General features: G+C 38.5%; 1 protein-coding gene across 3 annotated transcripts in view; it reads right to left on the bottom strand.

The window, feature by feature from the left end:
* The window catches only part of LOC132809026 (protein unc-13 homolog B-like), a 577,546-nt gene that overhangs the window by 205,967 nt on the left and 346,982 nt on the right, over positions 1-24,597 (bottom strand). For all 3 annotated transcript variants that reach the window (XM_060822442.1, XM_060822515.1, XM_060822523.1), the window contains 2 exons: positions 10,324-10,653; positions 1,209-1,296 (listed from right to left, as the gene is read on the bottom strand). In XM_060822442.1, coding sequence (XP_060678425.1) covers positions 1,209-1,296; positions 10,324-10,653 — 418 coding nt within the window. The remainder of the gene's footprint in view (positions 1-1,208; positions 1,297-10,323; positions 10,654-24,597) is intronic.

Here is a 24,597-nt window from a genome sequence, read left to right as displayed (position 1 = left end):
AATGTGGTGGAACAGAGGGACCTTGGAGTTCAGCAACACAGTTCTTTGAAAGTGGAGTCACAGGTATTAGGGTAGTGAAGAAGGCTTTTAGCACAGCGGCCTTCATCAGTCAGGGCATTCAGTACAGAAATTGGCAAGTTATGTTGCAGTTGTCCAGGATGTTGGTGAGGCCACACTTGGAAATTGTGTTCACTTTTAGTCACCTTGCTGTAAGAAGGATGTTATTAAACTAGAAAGAGTGTAGAAGAAATTTTCAAGGATGTTGCCAGGACTCAAGGGTCTGAGTTATAGAGAGAGGTTAGACAAGCTAGAACTTTTTTCTTTATAGCGTAAGAGACTAAGGGGGGGATCTTAAAGAAGTGTAAAAGATCATGAGAGGCATTGATAGGGTGAAGGAAAAAGTGAGGTCATCAGATGCTGGAGATCAGAGCTGAAAATGTGTTGCTGGAAAAGCGCAGCAGGATGAAGGGCTTATGCCCGAAACGTCGAACTTCCTGTTCCTTAGATGCTGCCTGACCTGCTGCGCTTTTCCAGCAACACATTTTCAGCATGGATAGGGTGAATGTAAACAAATCTTTTTCCTAGTGTTGAGGAATCAAGGATGAAGGGGCATCAGTCTAAGGTTAGATGGGAAAGAATAAAGGGGAACCTGAGGGCAAGTCTTTTACACACAGGGTGGAACGCATGTGCAATGAGCTGCCAATAGAAGTGGTTGATACAGGTACCTTAACAACATTTAAAAGGTATTTGGACAAATACATGGATATGAAGGTTTAGAAGTAAATGGGCCAAGTGTGGGGAAATAGGGTTAGCATTGATGAATATTTTGGTTGTCATGAATCAGTTTGGGCCAAAGGACCTGTCTCCATGTTCTAGGACTTGATGACTCTATCTTATGAACTCGTGACTTATAAATACACATGTTGCTTAGCTAGCATAAAGGAATTACATTTGCACAATTTCAGCTTTAGCAGAGAGTTTGAACCCTTGGTTGTGTTTAAATATGAGGTAACCATTACATTTCATGACATGTATACATTCAAGTCCATGCACAGATCACTATGATTACTGAACATGTTCATCCAGTAATACAGTGAAATGAATTGATGACAGTTATTGATAAAGAGCTGGAAACAATCAAAATTTGTGATTTATACATTTGGAAACAGAATCAGTTAGGTTTTGTAATCCAGAAATTGTAGTTCTACCTCTTGAATTTGTATTCGAACTTTGTTGATAACTCGAATCCAGCGTGCTCGGGCAGGGGAAAATGGAGGTGTACCAACTTCATCATAGCTGAAAACAAAATGAATTCTTAATGATTAGCAATACATGAAACAATACTAGCAACCATTACAGTCTTGTTCAAAGATATACAAAATCTACTAGGAGAAAGTGAGGACTGCAGATGCTGGAGATCAGAGCTGAAAATGTGTTGCTGGAAAAGCGCAGCAGGTCAGGCAGCATCCAAGAAGCAGGAGAGTCGATGTTTCGGGCATGAGCCCTTTTTCATTCCTGAAGAAGGGCTCATGCCTGAAACGTCATTTCTCCTGCTCCTTGGATGCTGCCTGACCTGCTGCGCTTTTCCAGCAACACATTTTCAGCATATACAAAATCTAAACAACTTAAAAGAACTATGAACACTAAGAAAAATGACAAAAAGTATGTGCAATGGCAGGCTGCGAGATCTCCTGATCTGATTGCTCTCCAACCTTAGGATGGAGTTGGAGTATCTGTTACAGGCTGCAGAGACAGTGGATCCATTCATTGTAATCCTCCAACATTCCTTAAATTCTTACAGAATGGCTGTGTTTTTGTGGATTCATATGGATTGGAGAGCCACAAACGTAACAATATATTCAGGAAAGGAAGAATACTGAAAGGAGAAAACTCCAGACCAGTTAGTCTAACATCTGTCATTGTGGAAATGCTAGAATCCATTATTAAGACAATAATATCATGATACTCAGAAAGTCATAGAATGCTACAGTGCAGAATGAGGTTATTCAACCCATTGGGTCTGCACTGATCCAGACCCACCTGGACTGTGGGAGGAAACCGGACCGCCCAGGGGAAACCCACACAGATACGAGTGTAATGTATAAACTCCACACAGTAGAATCAAACCCAGGTCCCTGGTGCTGTAAGGCAGCAGTGCCAACCACGGTGCCACCTGTCATAATGTAATCATGCAAAGTCAACATACTGTTTTTAAAAAAGGATATAAAATTTCACAAAATTATTAGCATTCTTTAAGGATGTAGCAGGGAGTATAAAGAGGAACTAGTAGATGTAGTGCATTTGGGTGACAAAAAGGCAAAATAAGTGTTTTGCACAAAGGTTACTCACGAAGAGAAGAGGTCATGATGTTGGGGGTGGTATACTGGTAAACATGAAGTATTAATTAAGAGGAAATTGAGGGAAACAAAAAGCTTGGGTAAATTTCAGAAGAGCGAGTGTTGGATGTCTTGAAAGACAAAGAGTGAATAAATTCCCAGGACTCGATCAAGAATACTCTAGAACTCTGTGGGAAGCTAGGGAAGTGATTGCTGGGCTTCTTGCTGAGATATTTGTATTATCGATAGTCACAGGTGTGATGCCAGAAGACAGGAGGTTGGCTAACGTGGTGCCACTATTTAAGAAATGTGGTAAGGCAAAGCCTGGGAACTATAGAGAAGTGAGCCTGACGTTGGTGGTGGGCAAGTTGTTGGAGGGAATCCAATGTACATGTATTTGGAAAGGCAAGGACTGATTAGGGATAGTCAACATGGCTTTATGCTTGGGAAATCATGCATCACAAACTTGATTGAGTTTTCTGAAGAAGTAACAAAGAGGATTGATGAGGGCAGAGCGGTAGGTGTGATCTATATGGACTTCAGTAAGGCTTTCGACAAGGTTCCCCACAAGAGACTGATTAGCAAGGTTAGATCTCATGGAATACAGGGAGAACTAGCCATTTGGATACAGAACTGGTTCAAAGATAGAAGACAGAGGGTGGTGGTGGAGGGTTGTTTTTCAGACTGGAGGCCTGTGACCAGTGGAGTGCTACAAGGATCTATGCTGGATCCACTACTTTTCGTCATTGATACAAATGACTTGGATGAGAGTGTAGGAGGTATAGTTAGTAGGTTTGCAGATGACACCAAAATTGGAGGTGTAGTGGACAGCGAAGAAGGTTACCTCAGATTACAACAGGATCTTGTTCAGGCAGGCCAATGGGCTGAGGAGTGGCAGATGGAGTTTAGTTTAGATAAATGTGAGGTGCTGCATTTTGGGAAAGCTAACCTTAGGATTTATACATGTAATGGTAAGGTCCTAGGGAGTGTTGCTGAACAAAGAATGCAGGTTCATAGCTCCTTGAAAGTAGAGTCGCAGAGAGATAGGATAGTGAAAAAGGCGTTTGGTATGTTTTCCTTTATTGGTCAGAGTACAGAGTACAGTAGTTGGGAGGTCATGTTGTGGCAGTATACGACATTGGTTAGGAGACTTTTGGAACATTGTGTGCAGTTCTGGTCTTCTTCCTGTTGGAAGGATGTTGTGAAACTTGAAAGGGTTTTGAAAAGATTTACAAGAATGTTGCCAGCGTTGGAGGATTTGAGCTACAGGGAGAAGTTGTAGAGGCTGGGGCTGCTTTCTCTGGAGTGTTGGAGGCTGAGAGGTGACCTTAGAGGTTTACAAAATTATGAGGGGCATGGATAGGATAATTGGACAAAGTCTTTGCCCTGGGGTGGGGGAGTCCAGCATGAGAGGGCAGTACTTGTATAGAATGAACAGCCAGAGCAAGTGGTAGAGGCTAGTTCAATTGCAGCATTCAAAAAGCCAATGGGTATGGGTATGTGAATATGAAGGATTTGGAGAGATATGGACCGGGTGTTGGTAGGTGGGTCTAGATTGTGTTAGGATATCTGGTCGGCATGGACGAGTTGGACTGAAGGGTCTGTTTCCGTGCTGTACATCTCTATGACTCTATGACTCTGCCAACTGGGCTATCGTCCATTTACAAATAGCAACTGGTGACGTCCCACAAACCTCAGAGCTGGAAGAAAAGAAAAAGCCAAATGATTGCAGATAAGAATTTTCATTTGTATCTGTCTTGTGGCTGTTTTGCCTGGATTAATGTTCTTCCAGCAGGTGCAGGATGATGCAAAGAAGACTAGAAGACTGCAAATGGCCTCATTGGATAGGTTCAAAAGGCTCTGAGCCTGGAAAATCAAGTTTGGATGACAACATCTTGGCATGGACAGCAGCAATCTTAGCCAGCCAGCTGACAAGCATCAGCAAGGGTACTAGTGGAATGGTAAGGTTTTTAAGACAAGGACTGATATCATAAAACAGGTGCTCCACAGAATCACTGCCACTGCGGTACAACCTCAGCAATCCTCTGTGATGTGTTCGAGAACAGATTCCTGAACTCCTCAGAAACTCTCTAACCCTTTGAACTCAGGTATCTACAACCATGATGGCAACTGGCCTGACTCACATGGTTGCGATGGCAAGAAATGAGATGAGGTCAAAGTGACTGCCCTTAACACCAAAATCTAGGAGTTCTAGCAAAACTAGAGTCAAATGAGAATCATGGGTGAAACTCTGTGCTGGGTGGAATCATATTTGGGAAAAGGAAGATGACTGAGTATCTGGATATAAGTTTGTTCACTGAGCTGGAAGATTCGTTTTCAGATGTTTCATCACCACACTAGGTACCATCGTCAGTGAGCCTCCAGATGATTGAGTATGTTAGACGTCTATCGCTGAAGGAGTGCCTCAGGCTAGTGTCCTAGGCCCAACCATCTTCATCTACTTTGGTGCGCTCCTCTCTATGGAGATGTTTGCTGATTATCGCACAATGTTCATCACTTTTCATGTATCTCCAGATACTGAAACCATCTGTGTCCAAATGTAGCAAGCTCTGGATAATATCTGAGCTTGGACTTGATGTGGCAAGTAACAGTGACACCACACAAGGGTCAGGCAATGACCATCTGCATCAAAAGAAGATTGAACATTGTACCTGGACATTGAATGGTATTACCATAATTGAAACCCATTATCAACATCCAGGATGCTGCTACTGATCAGAAGTGAATGTGACTCACCGTTTAAATACTGTAGCTAAAGGAGCAGATCGGAGGCTAGGAATCCTGTGCAAGTAACTCATGACCCCGCAATGCCTATTTTTCATCCATAAGGCAGAAATCAGGACTGCAATGGAATACTCCCTACATGCCTGGATGAGTGCAGCTCCAAATACACTCGTGAAACTTGACACCATCCAAGACAAAGCAGCCTAATGGACAGGTATCAATTTCACAGTCATTCACTCCCTCCACAGCAAAAATTCACCAAGACTCCTCAGACAGTCTTAGAAGGACAAGAGAGGCAGATACATTTCATCAAAGTCACATGCCATCCTCACTTGGGACTATATGAGCAACCGCTTTACTGCATTAGTGTGTAACTGGACTTTATGTAAAACAGGAGGAGATGGAGAAAAGGAAACAGAAGGAAGAGGTGAAATAGCAGGATGAGGTGAAACAGGAAAACAAAGTGGTGGTGATAGTGGAGGAGATGATCAGTTCCTCTTTTTCTCTCATTGACATTAAACAGAAGTACTCACTTGTGTAATGTCTTAGAGAACTTAGGGCATAAGGGGAAAGAGGAATCAGAGACTCTGATCAGAGTGGGCGGCACGGCGGCACAGTGGTTAGCACTGCTGCCTCACAGCGCCAGAGACCTGGGTTCAATTCCCGACTCAGGCGACTGACTGTGTGGAGTTTGCACGTTCTCCCCATGTCTGCGTGGGTTTCCTCCGGGTGCTCCGGTTTCCTCCCACAGTCCAACGATGTGCGGGTCAGGTGAATTGGCCATGCTAAATTGCCCGTAGTGTTAGGTAAGGGGTAAATGTAGGGGTATGGGTGGGTTACGCTTCGGCGGGTCGGTGTGGACTTGTTGGGCCGAAGGGCCTGTTTCCACACTGTAAGTAATCTAATCTAATCTAATCTAATCTAATCTAATCTAAAATGTTCTGCAAGAAACTGAGAAAACCAGTGACTTCACAGGAAAAGGTGTAAAATTAATTGGTTGGTAAGTAACTGCTGAGTTGAATGGCTTTTCCAAATTGTCTTCATATTAACAGTAAATTGGAGAACAATTTTACAGATTAAAAACTGAAAACAACTCGGGAATTAAAAAAAATTAAAAATGAATTAAGTAATTTAGAGATGCTGGGCCAGGTATTGTGTTGTACCTGCATGATGTGAGAGGTGGTAGACCCCCAATGTGGTTCATAGCAAACACATCTGTTGGAAGTGTTGGTTGGTTGAGGAACTCCAGATCAGAATTGATGAGTTGGAGCCTCAGCTTTGAACACTGTGACACATTGGGAAGGGGCAGAATCACATCTGGGACCAATGTCCTTGCAGAAAGGCTAAATAGGGTGGTCACAAAGACTTCAAATTCATAAATAAGGGCCGGGAAGGTTCAAGGAAAGTCAATCCAGATTCAAAATCAAGTAACATTACATAATAAAAAACAGGCAGAAATTCTACTTCAAGTACAGCAGGTAATGCTAAAACTCAGAGGTGTACTGATTAAACTGGAACAGAAAAATAATAAACAGACAAATAAGGTATCAGTGCTGATGTATGGCCCAAATAAGAGTTCAAAAGTGGGGCAATGGAAAAGCATAGCAGGTCAGGCAGCATCCAGAAGCAGGGGGGTCGACGTTTCGGGTATAGCCCTTCATCAGGATGCTGCCTGATTCAGTGCCACACTTTTCAACTCTGACTCTCGAGCATCTGCGGTCCACAATTTCTCCCAAATAAGAGTTCTACATACGAACGCATGGAGTATAAGGAATAAATTAAATGAGCTGCAGTCACAAATTCAAATTGGAGATTGTGATATAGTAGACATTACTGAGACAGAATGGTCAGGAATGGGAACTAAATAAACCAGATTATAACGTTAACAGGATGAGGAGGGAAAATGGTGAAAGAGATGCATTTGCCTTCCTGATTAAAAGCAATGTTACTTCAATGTTGAGGCATGATATAATGAGGGGAAAGCATTCAGCGGAGCCGTATGATTGGAACTGAGGAACATCAAAGGGTTTAAAACTGTAATAGATGTTACATTCAGACATTAACGGGAAAATATATTGTAGGTAAACAATTCCCGCTGGCTGGGGATTCTAGAACTGGGGATATAGTCTGAGAATTAGGACCAGATCATTTAAACCATCCATAAAGAAGCACATCTATACATAAATAGTAGTTGTTTTTTCGAACTCTCTTCCATAAATAACAGTGGATACTGGATCAAAATTAAATTTCAATCTGAAATAAATAATTTTTTCTTTAAGCTATCAACATATATGGGCCAAAGGTAGATTATGAAGTTAGGCACAGATCAGCTATGATCTTAACGAATGATGGAACAGGCTCAAAATGCTGCATAGTCTACGCTTGTTCCCATGTTCCTATATTGGCATTCTTTCAGTGGCCCTGGATCAAAATGTTATAATTCCCTCCTTAACTGTGTTGTGGGTTTACCAAAACCAATTGAGCAACAGTGGGTTAAAAGGCAAGTCAGCACCACCTTCTTAAGTGTAACAAGGAATGGGTCATGTATGCTGGCCCAGCCACTGATATCTAATGCCCTCTAATGAATTTAATAAAAACAAGACTTCATGATCTTAGGCTGAACTTCTATTGCTAGGTGGCTTCTGCTTCAGTTGCAAAGAAAATAACCATTAGATGCTTCATCATGGTTGGGCCTACAAGTTTGCTATGACTAATGAATTCAAAAGAATGTGGCTCCAGAACTGTGCAAGGCATTATGCCTTCTGAGGAAGGGTCACTTGACCTGAAATGTTAACTCTGATTTCTCTCTACAGATGCTCCCAGACTTGCTGAGCTTTGCCAGCAATTTCTGTTTTAGCTGCTTATGCCAAATGGTGGTGAACTCCTCCATACTCCTTAGTAATGATAGTAGACTTTCAGGCAACTTTTTCCACACACCGAGAACTTTTGTGCATGTCATTACATTTCTTCTATACATTTATTTTGAAGTCCTCAGCTGAGTTCCTTGTAAAAGAAATCACGCCTGTCCATATCTGCTGGGAAACTGGCACCTGTCCTAATTGCAGGACACTTGTGCCTCGTGAATCAATATGCACAGATCCCACCTCTGTCCTAAATTTTGTGTGCTAGTATTTGCAAGTTTGAGACTGAACAAATATGTTGTTCCCTCAATGTTGTGTTGTACCTATTGCACTTTATACTCCTGCAAGAGTAAATCACCAGATGGCAGTTCTTGCATCTTGGAAAGAAAAGAGGTACAAGTGTAAAGAAAGTAAGAGGTACATGCTTACACTATCTACAGCTTGACAATTAGAAGAGATTCTGGAATGACAGGGTTGTGAGATGTGAATGGGTGGCTGAGGCAAAACGATGCCATCACCTTCCATGGTTCAGCCTCACCCCTGGCCATGACCAGTGAATGCCAGCATCACCTCCTTCAGGAGTACTATGATACGTGGTTATGCCTGTGCCATCACCAGTTACGGGTTTCTGTCAATTCAAGAATTATTTCCAAGGGAGTGAGTCAGTTTGTGTAGGATCCTTTTGAACGACATCAAGATCCTTGGAGACAGATTTCTCACATTGGTTGTTATTGTCTAGAACTCTCCAGTCTATTTACATCCTGCTCACTATCTGCAGCTTCCTCAATCATTGTGTCAGCTGCAAATTTATTAATTAATCTACATTTATTCTTCCTCAAATCATTTACATATATTACGAACAACAAGCATTCCAGCACTAATCGCTGCAGAACACCACTGGTTACAGATCTCCAGTCAGAAAAACACCGTTCTACCACTACTCTGTCTTCTATGACCAAACCAGTTCTGTACTCATCTTACAAGCTCATTGTGGATCCCATGTGATTTCTCCTGTGTCAATCTGCCATGACAGATCTCTGGGACTGAAGAAGTTACAAATATTTTGTACCAGGTCCCAGCAATTTTCTCCCTCACTTTCATCAGGTCCATTCAACTTAACGACCTTAATGCATTTCAAAATACCAAATAGCTCTTCTTTTTAACATCAACATGCCCTAGAATATCAATATACCTCTTTTTAGTTTCACCATCCACCAAGTCCTCCTTCTTTGTGAATACTAATGCAAAATATTCATTAAGGACCTCACCCACTTCCTCTGGTCCCATGCATAAATTCCCTTTGTCTTTCAGTAGACCCACTCTTTCCCTAGCTACTCTCTTGTACCTTATATATGTATTAAATGTCTTGGTATTTTCATTAATCCTGTTTTCATGACGCCTTTTAGCCCTCCTAACTACTTGTTTAATTTCTTTCCTACTTTATATTCTTTGAAGGCTCAGTCTTCAGTTTCCTAAACCATATTTATGTGTTTTTTTAATTAAACTTTCAATTTCTCTTGTTACCCAAGGCTCCAGAATCTTGTCATTCTTGTCCTTCATTTTCACAGAAACTGCTGGTCCTCATCCCCAATCAACTGGCCTTGAAAAGATTCTGATATGCCATATGTGGATTTACCCTCAAATAAGTTGTTCCCAAACTACATTGCCCAGTTTCTGCCTAATATCGTGGTTGCTAGCCTTCACCCAATTTAGTACCTTCACCCAAGGCCTACTCTTTTCCTTATCCATAATTAATTTAAAACTGAGGGAATTATGGTCACTGTCCCTGAAATGCTCGCCCACATAAAGGATTCATACTTAGAGGTTAATACCTGTATTAAAATTACATTGCTTTTTGAAAAAAAAAACAAAATTACTCTGGATTAATTATGCAAACAGTAAATTCTAGACTTGACCTTCTTACTGGGTTGAAATACATACTTGCAACATTATACAATGCAATGCTGGTCTTTATCACAGACTTCAAACTTCAGTGCTCTATGTAGTTAGAGCATCTGTCTCAAACAGACTGCGCAGATATCGTTTTTTTTCAAAAGGTTTTTAAAGATCATAATCCAACAAACTAAACAAAAGAAGGGTAAAATACTGTGTATGCTAGAAACTGAAGCAATACCTCATAATACTGGAAAACCTCAGCAGTTCTGGAAGCAGGTGTGGAAAAAGAAATGATTGCCATTGAATCCTATATGAAGCTTTCTCAGGCCTGAGGAAAAGTTATATCGGACTCAATCTTATCTCTGTTGCTCTCTCCACAGATGCTGCCAAAGCCCGCTGAGTTTCTCCAACATTTTCTCTTTTTGTTTGAAATTAAATAAAGCTAATTACAGAAGAATAACACATAACATAATTGCAGTATTCACCTGTCATTCAGTTTAGTAATCTCGAGTTGTGGGGAAATACTGTTGATGGGAATCTCATCTGCAGTTTCATCAACTTTTTCAGAAGCTTGACGATGCTCAACTTGCTTGTGTTCATTGAAATGTTTCTGTTGCCCATCATCTTCACTGTACCATTCCTGGGTATCTTGTCTTAGACTTCCTGAGCTGTGATGAGAATGATATGACTCTTGATCTCGCTTGTCATCCATTCCAGACCCATGGATGCTCTCATTGTCATGATCAAATTCACTAAGCTGAGAACTGCCTTGGCTGAGGTTTCCTGATGAGCCATATCTACTACTTCCTGCAGGGCTGTGGAACATGAAGAGAAACTTCAGCAACTAATTCAGAGCAATTGCAGCAAAGCTTGTACGCATATTGCATAACAGATACCGCAAATATGGAACTTAAATTGCCATTGAAATCAGGGACAATTTTTACTTAATGCACGTTTTTTAAAAAAAAAATTACACATTCATGAGACAGGATTACTAATTCCACAGTAGGAAAGAATGGAACTTTTAATTTATTTCTATGTAAGCACTCACTCCACTTGAAAAATATATTTTTGTGCACATTAGTGCTGGTTCAAACATAGCAATTAATTAACTTAAAGTTTATGTTGCTTAAATATATTGGGAGTTCATCAGTACAATACTACTGTTATGCATATACATGATACTTAATGTACTACTTCTTAGCTAACAGGACATTTCACTAAGTAATTATAATGGCATATGCCAAGAAGCAGTAACAACACACGGTACCAGAAGCAGCAGGTGCTACTACACTGAGCAGACTAAAGACAAAACTGCCACATAGTCAACTTCACATGAAGCAAATTAAAGCTGAGAACGTCCACAGAACACTTAGATTATGCAAGATATTTCACATAAAATTTAGATTTTCTCAACAAAAGTTGTTATGGTATTAAATGACAATTAAAACAAAGACCGCTAACTGAAAATAAATAGGTCAAGTACTTTATACACAATAACATTATACTGTAATAGGCAATTTACAAGTGATAACACTCAGAGCTCCAACATTCAAAAAGGTCATAAACATGGATGGACCCATCACTACTCCCAACTTTGGAAGTCACAATAATTCAAAATCATCATGCAATCAAGCCTATATATTGATGCTAAGCACTATGCATTAAATATACGAGGGAATATTCAGTTATGCAGTTCTAAGTCATAGTGCTTCCTTGGATTCATGTTAATTCAAAATACTTCATGTATCATTTATTTGTGTTAATTATACTCAAACAAGTGTAATTTTAATTCATAAATTTTAAGCAACTAAACACCTGACCCAGCTATATGCCAAATAAAAAATAATTTCTCTGTAGACTTCTCCTATTTCTTCCATTACTTCTAGCTTGTTGCATTCTGTTATGATGCCCTCTCTCCACTGCCACTATCCCACCACCCCCCCCCCCCCCCATTCCAGTGAGACTATCTGTCATTTCAAGTGTGGTAGGAGATACACCATTGTGGTGCCATTCTCACATTCCAATCACTTATTCTGAACTATCTTTTCTCCATCAACACCCTACATTCAGTACTCCTACCTACCCCCTCCAAAGCTAAACAATAAAGGCTTTATGCTCCACACTTCATTTCAGCTCTGATGAAGAGTCATCTAAATGTCAGCTTGTTCTCTCTCCATGGATGCTGTCTGACACTATGATCTGCATTTGTTTCTCACAGACTCCAGCACCTGCAGTAATTTGCTCCCCCTCAAAATATGTCAAGGCAATAGCCTAGACCCTAAATTTTTATCTTATTTAAATGCAAGTGTAAGACACTGTAAGGCCGACATTCCGGCATCACTGTGGCAACACCTCTCTGCAAGAGAAACAGCACAGAACAAATCTCTCGTAAAAGTACAGTTCCATCACACAAATAGCACAATGTGTGGGGCTATTCCTGGCTTACAGCGTTTGAAGTGGTATGCAGCTGAATTTTAAATGTACAGCTTGTGGCGTGAATATGGGAAGATTGTTGCAGTGTTTTCTAAAAACAGCAATGCACAGCGAACAATCCTTTGTATGGGAACATTTAACACCATGTATTCCAACTGACAGCTTGCACAGTCAACAGCAATTGATCAAATCCTTCCAATAAGCATGAAATCAGTTAACAGGCTGTTTGTTTCACTTTAGAATTTTGTTTTACTTTCAATTCATATGCCGTATTTTTGATTGTGGTTTCTTAGACAAGAGAATGCCAATTTATTTGTTCTCATTCTGTCATAATTTTTTAAAAATGTTTTGTTTCCATAAAATGAAATAGATGTGCATTCTTAAAATGATTGATAAATGTATATCGCCGTGTGTAGTGAATGTTTGTGGTGGAAACTTGTTCTTAGAATCTGCATGATTGGTAAGAGCTCAGCAAGATGTAATTTCTTGATTCTTTTACTTCAGCTGACAACCTATTGTAAGTACAAGCTCAGCAGGTCTGGCAGCATCTGTGGATGGAAATCACACAAGGGTCACTTTACCCAAAACATTAACTCGGATTTCTCTCCACAAAAGCTACTCAACTGTTGAACTTTCCCAGCAATTTCTGTTTTTGCTTTCAATTTACAGCATCTGCAGTTCTTCGGTTTATAACCAATTGTAAATGATGACCTGAAAATTATGGGACATAAAGGGTTGGAGCCCTGAGTGTAAAATTAATTGTTTCAATATAAAAGGTTGGGTTAAAAAAATAAAACTACAAGTCTACTTCAAGACATATACTTTACTAATACATAGCTAATGCATCATAAATGATTCACCTTTTGGTGCCATTTATCATGCTCAAATTTAAACTGGCCTTTTCACATTCAAAAGGTCCAAACTGTGTGAGATTTGTTCCTGTGATCCAATCACCACCGCTGGCAATGTACAGGCCAAAGGGGAGATAACGGTTTCATTCTCCGGTACCTTCGCCCAGTTAATAAAAAGTTGTTCCGGTGATTCCTCAGAAGGTACTACATCTTGACTATGTTGCAAAAAATCTACATTTTTATCTGTAAGCAATGATTGTTCTGTCCTCGTATTGGTTTGACTTTCACCTTCAATAATGTTATCTATAGCATTTGATGTTTGCTCTGACTGTCCTATTCTCACCTCATTAGTTAACATGCTACTCTGGCTTTTTTCAGCTACCTTATGAACTAATAAGTCAGATGTTGAAGTGTTGTTCATATGCATTTCTTCTCTTTTTAAAGGCTGCTTTGTGATTACAGAATTAAAATATTTGGCTGCATTCTCTTTTTGACTCGAGGTATCGCCCAGTTTTCCAAATAAATGACTTTGCCTATTCGCCTCATTTTTCACCATTTGATCAGCATCCCCTTCAAAAAAGGTCTTGGAAAACTTCTTGAAACTGGATAAAAACCCAGTGTTCCCGAATGAACCAATTTTAGAAGATTGCTGCTGCGAAAACAATGAAGTAAAGGAGTTGCCAAATTCTCCAGAAGAAAGAAATTTAAATTTAAGTGGTTGGACATTAGGAATTTCAGAACCTGACTTGGGAATCTCGCAATCAATCTTTTGTAAAGCTGGTGAACTACCTGAATGTAGCCTATCATAAGAATTGACATTGGTCCATATATCAGCTGCATCTTTATCTTTAACCGTAATACTGGTGACTGCATCATCCATTTCAATACAAATATTTTCCATGGGTGAAACCCCAAATCTTGTGGCATCTCCAGTTGACAACTCTTCTTTTTCAGGTCCATCTGACGTTTGCATATTTTCACTAATTTGAAGAATGTCTGGAGGTTTTGGCTCAAACGTGCAATCACATTTTATTTCAGTTACTGCTTCATTATTATTATCTGCTTCTTGGCCATTAGTATTCTCATGTACCAATTGTTTGTTTTCAGAACAGTACTTATATTCTTGTTCCAGTAAGAATGAACTAACGTTATTACAATGAACAATATCCATATTACATTCAGAAACATCAGACAGTTTTTCAGAATTCCTTAAAGTTCCAAAGAACTTTCCTTCCTTAACTTCACCGACTTCTTCATGCAACAAAGTAGCTTCTAAATTAGCAGCTGGTTTTGTTTTCTCGGGATGGAATTTGAAAATGTTGAGGAGATCACTTTTAGTAGATGGAGTCTGGCTACCTTGTGACAAATTTAAAACTGAGCTTTTCTGCTGAATGCCAGATTCTGAGTTTAAATTTGTAAACACTGACTGGAATGATGAAAATGAACTATTTGAGTTTTTCTTAGAGTCACTAGCAGAAAACAACTTCAACTTTGTCATAAAACCAGAAAACATTTCTACTGACGAGTCTACCAAAGACTTTTCACAAGTAGGCAGCTTCAAGTTTTCATTAGAATTTTCTGGTCCAAGAATTGCACAGGATGTTAGAGGCTCTTGTTCTTTATTTGCCAGCTTCAAAAAATCATTTGTTTGAGAACTATGCAACTCCCAATTCATTTCTTTTTCTGTACCAATTTTGCTTGAATTATTTTTCATCTCAGGACACACATCATCAGATGTATTTTTATATGATGTTTCAACTACATCAACTGAATTGTTTATCAGATCAGTTTGTAGTCCACTGTCATCTAAAGTATTAGCAGACACATTCCCATCCCCAGTACAATTATCAGTGTCAACATAATTTGTATTAGGACTCTCAACAAAATTAGAGTTGGATATGGTGGCACTGTCTCCTGTTCCTACAGTTTGAGCACCATAAACATTAGAATGATATGTTATATCAAATGTATTCTGATTTCCATTTTGATTTGAAAGCAGGTCCATGGTAACATTGTTTCCATCATGAATACCATTGCTAACTATTAGTTCGTTGTTTTCATCATTTATTTCTGAGCTTTCAAAGAATGATATATTGTTATAATTATGATTACCAACAGTATTGTTTTGCTGCTCAACTGATGCCATAATGTCTAAATGTACCATTTCTGTGGCATCACCTTTATGGCTAGGAGTTATTTTTTCATCCTGGTTGATATGTCTTTCAATTTGTCCCATAAAACTTGGTTTAAAAGGTTCTGGTTTTGTTTTTTTCTCATCAATGAATGCCATATCAAAGAAACTAAAAACAGAGTTGTTTCTGTTACTTCTCTCAACTAAGGGAGTCGATGAAAAAAAACTTGGTAATTTGAAGAATCCTTCTGAATTGCCTGCTTCTTTGGCAGTATGTGAGAATGGACCACTATTCGGGTCTTGGGTAGGATTCAATGTTTGATCTGCTGTACTGAAGAAAGAAAATATATTTTTATTTGTTCTTTGTTGTTTTGAGCTTGAAATGCTTGGAAGTTTCCAATCGTTTCCTCCAAAGGATAAATTAAAGAAACTTGATTTGGATTTTTGTTCTACTTTTTCTGCATCGACTAACGAAGGAGGTACATGGCACTTATTTTGATTCTGGTCAGATGTTTGCAACCTTGTCATAAATTGAGAACTGTTTTCTTCCAAACCAACTTTGTTATTCAAGCCTGTAATAGTAGACTGATTTGCAACATTTGGGAGTTCTTTAATATCAAAAAGCTCTGCCTTCATAACATGCTGTCCAGATTTCACATCAGTAACAGAGACAGGTTCAGTACAAAGTACAGGAGATTCACTGATCAATGATCTATCATTATTTGGACTGATTTCATTGCCCAGTATCAGACAAGGTGGATTTTTTTTAAATTCTGCCCCACTAGCAGCATTTTTTACATGTACAGATTGATTAGTATCACAATGTGATGGTTTTGGTTTTAGTTTCGTTTTATCAGATTCATCATCAACATTCCATTTCATCAGTGTGTGCTGCTTTTGCAAGCCTCGATGCCTTGGGCGCAATGTCTCATGCTTTGAGAACTCCAAATGAATGCTTTCCTCTTTCTTGCAGAATTTATTTTGCATGCTGCTGTCATCTAAAATTAAAGTTTTCTTTTCATTTTGACCTGAGCTTAAAATGTGTGGCTGTTGAACTGGATCTGCATCTCTTTTAAAGAAGCCTTCAACTGACCCTATAAGAGATGAAATGCCTGAAAGATGCCTTTCAGTAGTACTACTTGAATCCTCCTTGATTGTGTTTTTTTTATCCTCAGTTTCTCTTGAGAAATTCAACCATGATGATGCATGCTCTTTGTTTGATTTGACTGCTCGAAAAAAACCAAAAATATTTTGAGTTTCCTCATCACTTTTGACTCGAGATTGACTTTCTGAAAGGTTAAACGTTTTCAAAGGGTTTTTAAAGAATGATTCCTGCTCAGTTATGGTGGAGGTTTCAGGAGCAACTTGGTGTGACTGAGATTGTATCACAGTTGGTGCTACTTTGATTTGAAGTGATGCACTAGCTACATTCTGGTTTTTCTGGCAGATTCTCTCAGAAACCGGTTGAAAACATGTCATGGTTGGGTCTGTACATAAGTCATGGTGTTCATCATATGACAACTGATCATATTTGGGCACTAACTTGGACAAATTTTGATTTGTTAGATTGTATTTTTCACAAACAGAGATTGGCTGCTCTTCGTTTAGCCTTGCATGTATTTCGCAGTTATTGGAAATAGGTTTTAACCTTCTTAGCCGATGTGAAAATACATTATTTGGTGTATGATCATTTTGAACGACTGTAGGATGTACACTTACAGTGTTTTGCTGTTCTTTATTTGCAACACTCAGTAGAGTAGTTTTATTAGAGTAGTCAAATGATTTCATTGCCAGGTAATCAGATCTTTCATTTGCTAAAACAGAGTTACAATTGTCAGAATTTTCCATGGCTTGTTTCCCAACTAAACTACCCAATGCAGAGAAAAAATGTGTGATTTTTCTAATAGGTTGTTTGTGATCTTCAGATAGTTCCTTGAGTTTAGAAACATTTTGTTCAGAAAATGAAGCATCTGCTAATTTAACAGAAGAATGAATTTCACTTAATATGCCTGTTGAGATACGCTGTGACAAGAATTTAGACTGTGATTTTGTAAATGCACAATCACTTGCTAACCCTGCGTCAATTACAGATTTCTTATGTATTAAATTATCACTTTGGTTTACCCGAAGATCAAAAGCAGTAGCCTGAAGTTCATTATTGAAATGAACTGGTTGATGTTCAGACATGAAATCCGACTTAAGTTTTTTCAATCTGCCTGTTGAGTGCTTTGATGTAAAGTCTAGCGGTTCTTCTTTGTCCCATTCTATCGGCTGCTTAAAAACTTGTGAAAAATTATCCATGTGCTTACTGATTAACTGTTTATTTTCCTCAAGAACAACAGAAAGGTCAAGAGGTTCATCAGTTTCTGATTCAATTTGTTGTCCTCCTTGATACCAAAATAAGTCTAAATCCCATGAAATTGGCATTTCAAAACCATATTCAGAAATCATGTTTTCATCAAATTCCACATCAGAATCACCATTCAAATGTTGAATTAGTTTCCATTCATCTTGCTCTTCATCTGTCTCTGGTATCCACACGTATACATATTGGCCACTGCCATCAGTAAGCAGGGAATATATATATTGATCATCACTATAAAGGTAGTATCCATATTCAGCATCTTCTGAAGGATACCATATTCCATGTTCAAGTAAGGTTTCCCAGTCTTCATATTCTTGATAATTATTGATGTAAAATGTGTTTTCTTTCTTATTAAATTTTTGATGATCTGTAAACAACCAAGTAACTGCACTGCCAGTTGAGCTTAAATCCATTGGCATTTCAACAAATAAATTCCTTTTACCAGTTTCTACTAAATTCCAATAAGTCTCCAAATTTCTGCTCATCCATTCCTCATCTTTTTGGGAAATATCAAGACATGAAAATGGTACATTGAAATCACCTGATTTTATGCCAAGATTTAAGTATTCAAGTTCTAAATTACTTTCAATCTTATCTGTAAGTAAATAGCTCCATTCTTCGACATTCGCATCTTTCTCACATACTGCTAAATTTTTTACATTACAGTCTTCACCTGTCCCATGATTCCAATCTCTATATTGAATCATGAAATCCTTCTGATTTGCACCAAACTCATCTAAGCAGTTCGTACGAGCATCATGTGAGTAAATCTCAGACAAATCATTAGCTTTTAAATTCCATTCAGGATTAAAATTGCTTGAATCGTTGCAACGTTTAAATGAATGTGACAATTCTGTTGAGCTTCCATCATTTGTTCGTGATAAATCGCGTACAAGATTATCACCATATGAATCATTCCAGGGAACCTCATACTCCGGTTCTGTAGTTATATCTTGCTTCAATTCCTGCAAGCCTTGGTTAACAAATTCATTGCATTTTTCTACAGATTGAGCCTGGCAAATATTCTGTACTTCAGGGAAGCTATTTTCATTCATTTTTTGTTGTTGTTGACTCTTAGATTTATCATCAGTACTCTCTGAAATGAAGAAATGTTGTTTGAAAGGCCAAAATGATTGTGTCTGTTTACCATAGTTCTCCTTAGATTTTGATTTTGTGTCTTTTTTATTCTCCTCTGGTTTAGAAGAAAACTGTTCAGATAAATTGAAAGATGATTTTTCATTAGTCTGCCTTCCTACCATATTGACAATATTTGTGAAGAGAGAATGTACCTTATCAGTCTCACCCTGGTTATCACCTCCTCCTTTACCAGATGCAGCTTTATTCATAAATTTTAAAGAACCTAAAGGACTTTCTGGTTTTGAACTTGTGCTCTCTTGCTTCTTTGTTGACCAGTTAAAGAAGCCTGAGAAAAAACCTGACTGATTTGTGTCATCTACTACTTTTCCAGCTGCTTGGCTTGGTTTTACAAACCTGGTTTCATCTTTAACCAATATGTCAGTTTGATCAAACAAATTTAATGACATATTCAAAGAAGTGTCTTTAATATTTTCTTCTCGTTCTCCTTTTTTAATTGTTTTATACAAATAGCCTTTGCTACTAACTTCCTGCTTCCTTGTGAATAAATTTTCATTTGAAGGATACTTTGATAACTCTGAAAAATATCCATGCACATGATGGTTTAATTTCTCTGTTTCAGGTGTATTGTGATCACTTGATGTCATATGCTCACAGTCCAAAGTAAATTTAGTTGCTGCATCTGAAACTGTTCCTTGTTTATTTAGATCAATTTGTTCAGATTTTGTTCTGACAATGTTGGCTGTACTGTCGTTTTCAATCAATTCAGACTTGGCTGTAATTACATTTTTGCTTGAGGAAAACTTAAACAAGCCTGAAAAGAATCCATGCTGGTTACTGTTCTGTTTCTCTTGTTCAACAGCATCAGTCCTGAGCACTGAATTTGATGGAAATATTAAAATATCTGAGAATAAACCTTGCTTGCTCTCTTTGTCATCAGATGTTCTATTTTTATCAGATTTCAATTTATCATTTATTCCTTGTTTTGGTATAGATTGTTTTTCATTCTTAGGAAACTTCATGGAAAAAAGTATTCCCTCAGATTTTGCTTCTTTTTGAATTTCAGAAGAAAAGAAGGGCAGTTTTAACTTTCCAATAAGCGAATAAGTATGATCTTCTTGCATTCTCTCTTTCTCATCTCGAACATCCTCCGTAATTTTGTAAGAAGTAGTTTTGGAGTTAGTTCCAGAAGAGATCAGTGATTCGTGGTCCAATGAAGAAGAGAAAACCTGACTTATTGACTTTTTAAGCGGGTTAAAAAATCCCAAGTTAATTCCATAATTGTTTGTTGGGTCAGATTTCAAATGAGATTTCTGAGAATTGTTTGCTTCTTTCTCTATTTCATTATCTTGAACATTATGTGGCTTCAGAATTTCAAGGATATGATCATCTTTATTTTCCTGAATGGAGTGCATTGATGGCCATATTGTTTCTGACGTATTATCCAATTCAGACACACAAGCTGCAAATTTATTTGATGTAACCCAATCCTGCTGTTTGTCAACAATAGTTAAACAACTATTCTGCTGGTGGCAATTGCAATCAAAACTATTTTGTGTATTGTCAATTTCAGGGCAGAAACATTTTTGTGCAGTACCTTTCTCTTCATCATTTGAGATTTTATTTTTATCAGAAATATCATTTCTGTTCTCAGGATCAAAAGTTTGATATTTTTTATCCTGCCCCTTGTCCTGAAAATCACTCGATAAATCATTTTCTGCAAAGAAATTTAAAGTATTTTCTTTTTCCAGCAATGAGTCAATAACATTGTTTTCTGATGATAGTGATTCAGTTGTCATTGAAGTATTTTGATCTTGTTGATTGTGTGATATAATTGAAGGTGTAGCTTTGTCCTCTGATGTATTAAATGTAACAGGACAAACAGACCCTTTATTGGAAGGTTGCAAGGGAAATTTGGGTAGCAAGTTGCTTTCTAGATCATCTTCCAAAGGATTTTGCATCAGTGAAATATTAGTTATAGGCTTTTTGTCTATACTTCCTGAAATAACATATACTTCTTTTTCCACAGATGACTGGTGATTTTTACTCATTCCAACCTTTTCGCCTACTGAACTGAACAGACACTGTATGGTATTTCTCACTCCTGTTAAATCTGATGTTGAATCCAGTTTTTGATTGCTATTCTGAGAACTACTTCTGATAGCAGACTGATTAATCCATTTCTTTTCTTCTTGCCTTTGTGTATGACCAGAGCCAGCTTTACTTTCACCAATATCTACACAGATATTCTTTTCCTCTTCTTGAGACTTTTTGCCAGTTTTGTTCTGGGCTTTTGGAAGTGACCCAAATTTGCTAATTTCTTCTTCTTTCTCTGCTAAATATTCAGACACAGATGCTACTAGGCATTGCAGTTCACCCATTGCATCAACAAAATGTTCATTCGTTTCCTCACTGCATGATGTATGTGGCTTCCTTCTTATTTCAATGAATCTTTCATTAACTTTGTCATCATGGCTGAATTTTAGTCGAGAATTGTTGTCACTTTTCAGCCATGACTGTCCATGTAACAAAGCCTCTTGCTCATCATCAGATGCAAGTGAGCAGCAAAGGTCATCAGAATCACTGCTGTCATACACGCCACAAATTTGAGGAAACTTGCTTTTTTCCAAGATTTGCTGATCATATATATCTTCCAGATATTCTTCTACATCTATTACATCTTCAGGGTCATTGCTGAATGTCTCATTCTCTCCCCATGAACTCCTCTTCACCACTGATTGCCTTTTATACTGCTCATCTGTGTCATTGCTACAAAGCAAAGGGTCACTGCAATACCAGTTCAAATTTATAGATTTTATGCCAGAATGATCATGAGTAATTCCTTCATCAGTGGTATAATTACAAAACCTATTTGAATAGTTTTGCCTTTCCATATCACTATCTTCCAAACTACTGTGCCTGCATTTCAATTTTCTCCTCCTATCTATTGTGTTATATTCATTTGGATAACTAGTAAATGGCAAATTTGATTCTCCATTGAGAAGTTGATTTTGCCTTAATATTGTTTGATATGCTTGATTTGTATTTTCTCTGCATTTAGAGGTTTGTCTCACTACATGATTCTTGTTTGGGGTTTCTTCTTGCCAGATTTTCTGTCTTTCTATGAACATTGCATCAGAGAGTTGGTGGCCTGATTTCTCATATTTACTTTCCCACTGTTCTTCTCCAACACCAGAATCCACTGGTATGATCCTGACTTTTCCTTTTGCTGGTAAGGAGTTCCAGCTTGTTAAGGTACAAGGCATGCATAAATGGATAGCAGAAAGTTTTGGAAACAAATAGTTGGGGATAGGATAAAACAAAAAGAGAATCACATTGAAAAAGATCAAGTCAATGGAATATAAAAATAAGATAAATAATAAAATAAACGAGTTAAAACTTAAATTCTATTTGCTCATGTTCATAAATGTCGTTGTACCAGTTTTATTTTATGCTTATATAATACATTTTACATAGTTTTATCCCAAACACTGACATGACACATATGGAAACATTAAAACATGCAAACAGTTGTGCCAACGCCTTCTTCATTGCACCACACCACATGGTAAACATGGCAACATCAATGCTGTAAAGGAGAACAGAACCCACCTATCCGACAGGTCTAGGGAATGCCTACTTTCGAGGGAGTATTGGCGGCTGGTTAGCTGACTAGACTCAGATGCAGACTCTAGATCACTACGGCCATTTGTAGCAGAATCTATGCTATCATATCGTCTGGTGAGGAAAATGAATGACAGAGTAGGAAACAGGAGGACACATAATTATTTACTGTGCACTGCAGTATATTCCAGTCCCCATATTGGTTAATATTTATATCAACTGCATTCAAATTAAACAAAAGCACCAATGGTGTTGCTACTTTTTATTAAATGCTGTTCATATCAAGTGTATATTACCTTGGGTAATAGGTTTTTAAACTTTGCATTTCAATTGCTTATAATAAGCATTCATAAAAAAAAAACTTGTTCCCTGTTAATAAATAATGATAACGGGTCAAATTAATTGAAAGAAAGGCAAAACATTGCCGATATAAGAAACACCAGAAATTAATTTACTTTAAAATTATGCTGAGAAATTCCTGAGGTGGTGTATAAATACCTCTGTCACTTTGTCGTTCCTTCAGATAATTTGATTTTCATGCATTATCTTAAAGTTGTCAACATTCCAGAGTAATACTGCTCATGCATAAAGGAAGTACTTTGCCATCCAAACAAAACTAAATCTCACATCAATCAACAAACAGCTTTCTCTAACAAATATCACACACTGATTAAAAACAAGACCTGATGTATTTGTAATCAAAACATGATTCATATTGGCTGGTTTCTAAAACCAAATGTCATTATATTTTTAAGATAAATATGTTAGTGCTGTCCCAGATTTAAAACTTGAAGTGAATTTGTTGTACACTGTTACTTTTCATGTTCAGCTGCTGATCAGAGAAGTAGCCAGAACACACATAAATACATTAAAACATGAAAGAATTTAAAAGAAGGAGTAAAAGACGTTTTTTTCAAAGCTATACTTTGGGACCAAAATAGTAACTTTTTTTTCAAATTACAGTAAAAGAATAACTTTTCCCTTAATTTAAAAAAAATTCAAATCTTGGGTCCCTTCAAACATTCAATACTTAAATACAAATCCAAGAAATTAATAAAACTTAAGAAATAGGAGCAGGAATTAAGCGATTCAGCCCCTCAAGCACTATTCGATAAGATCTTGGCTGATCTGCCCAGGCCTCAATTGTTCTTTCATGCTTGCTCTTTATAGCCCTCAACTTTTCCATATTTAAAAAAATTAGCTAAATCCTCTTTAAATAATTTCAACGAAGCCTCCATAACTCAGTGGAGTAGAGTATTCTGACATTCACCACTGTCAGAGAAGAAATTTCTCTGCATCTCAGTGTTAACTGAATGTCCCCTTATTCTTAGTTCTGGATTAGTCGTGCTGGAAGAGCACAGCAGTTCAGGCAGCATCCAATGAGCAGTAAAATCGATGTTTCGGGCAAAAGCCCTTCATCAGGAATAAGGGTAGAGAGCCTGAAGGGTGGAGAGATAAGCTAGAGGAGCGTGGGGGTGGGGATAAAGTAGCATAGAGTACAGTAGGTGAGTGGGGGAGGGGATGAAGGTGATAGGTCGGGGGGGGATGGAGTGGATAGGTGGAAAAGGAGTTAGGCAGGTAGGACAAGTCATGGGGACAGTGCTGAGCTGGAAGGTTGGAACGAGGGTGAGGTGGGGAAAGGGGAAATGAGGAAACTGTTGAAGTCCACATTGAAGCCCTGGGGTTGTAGTGTTCCGAGGTAGAAGATGAGGCGTTCTTCCTCCAGGTGTCTGGTGGTGAGGGAGCGGCGGTGAAGGAGGCCCAGGACCTCCATATCCTCAGCAGAGTGGGAGGGGGAGTTGAAATGTTGGACCACAGGGTGGTGTGGTTGATTGGTACGGGTGTCCCGGAGATGTTCCCTAAAGCGTTCTGCGAGGAGGCGTCCAGTCTCCCCAATGTAGAGGAAACCGCATTGGGAGCAACAGATACAATAAATGATATTGGTGGATATGCAGGTAAAACTTTGATGGATGTGGAAGGCTCCTTTAGGACCATGGATGGAGTGGGCACAGGTTTTGCAATTCCTGCGGTGGCAAGGGAAGGTGCCAGGATGGGAGGGTGGGTTGTAGGGGGAGGAATGGACCTGACCAGGTAGTCACGGAGCGAACGGTCTTTGCGGAAGGCGGAAAGGGGTGGGGAAGAAACATATCCCTGGTGGTGGGATATTTTTGGAGGTGGCAGAAATGCCGGCGGATGATTTGGTTTAGGCGAAGGTTGGTCGGGTGGAAGGTGAGCACCAGAGACGTTCTGTCCTTGT

This window comes from Hemiscyllium ocellatum, chromosome 1 (assembly GCF_020745735.1).
Source record: "Hemiscyllium ocellatum isolate sHemOce1 chromosome 1, sHemOce1.pat.X.cur, whole genome shotgun sequence".
NCBI classification, from domain to species: Eukaryota; Metazoa; Chordata; class Chondrichthyes; order Orectolobiformes; family Hemiscylliidae; genus Hemiscyllium; species Hemiscyllium ocellatum.
Note: the sequence above shows the minus strand (reverse complement) of the source record. Positions and strands in the feature narration are given on the sequence as shown.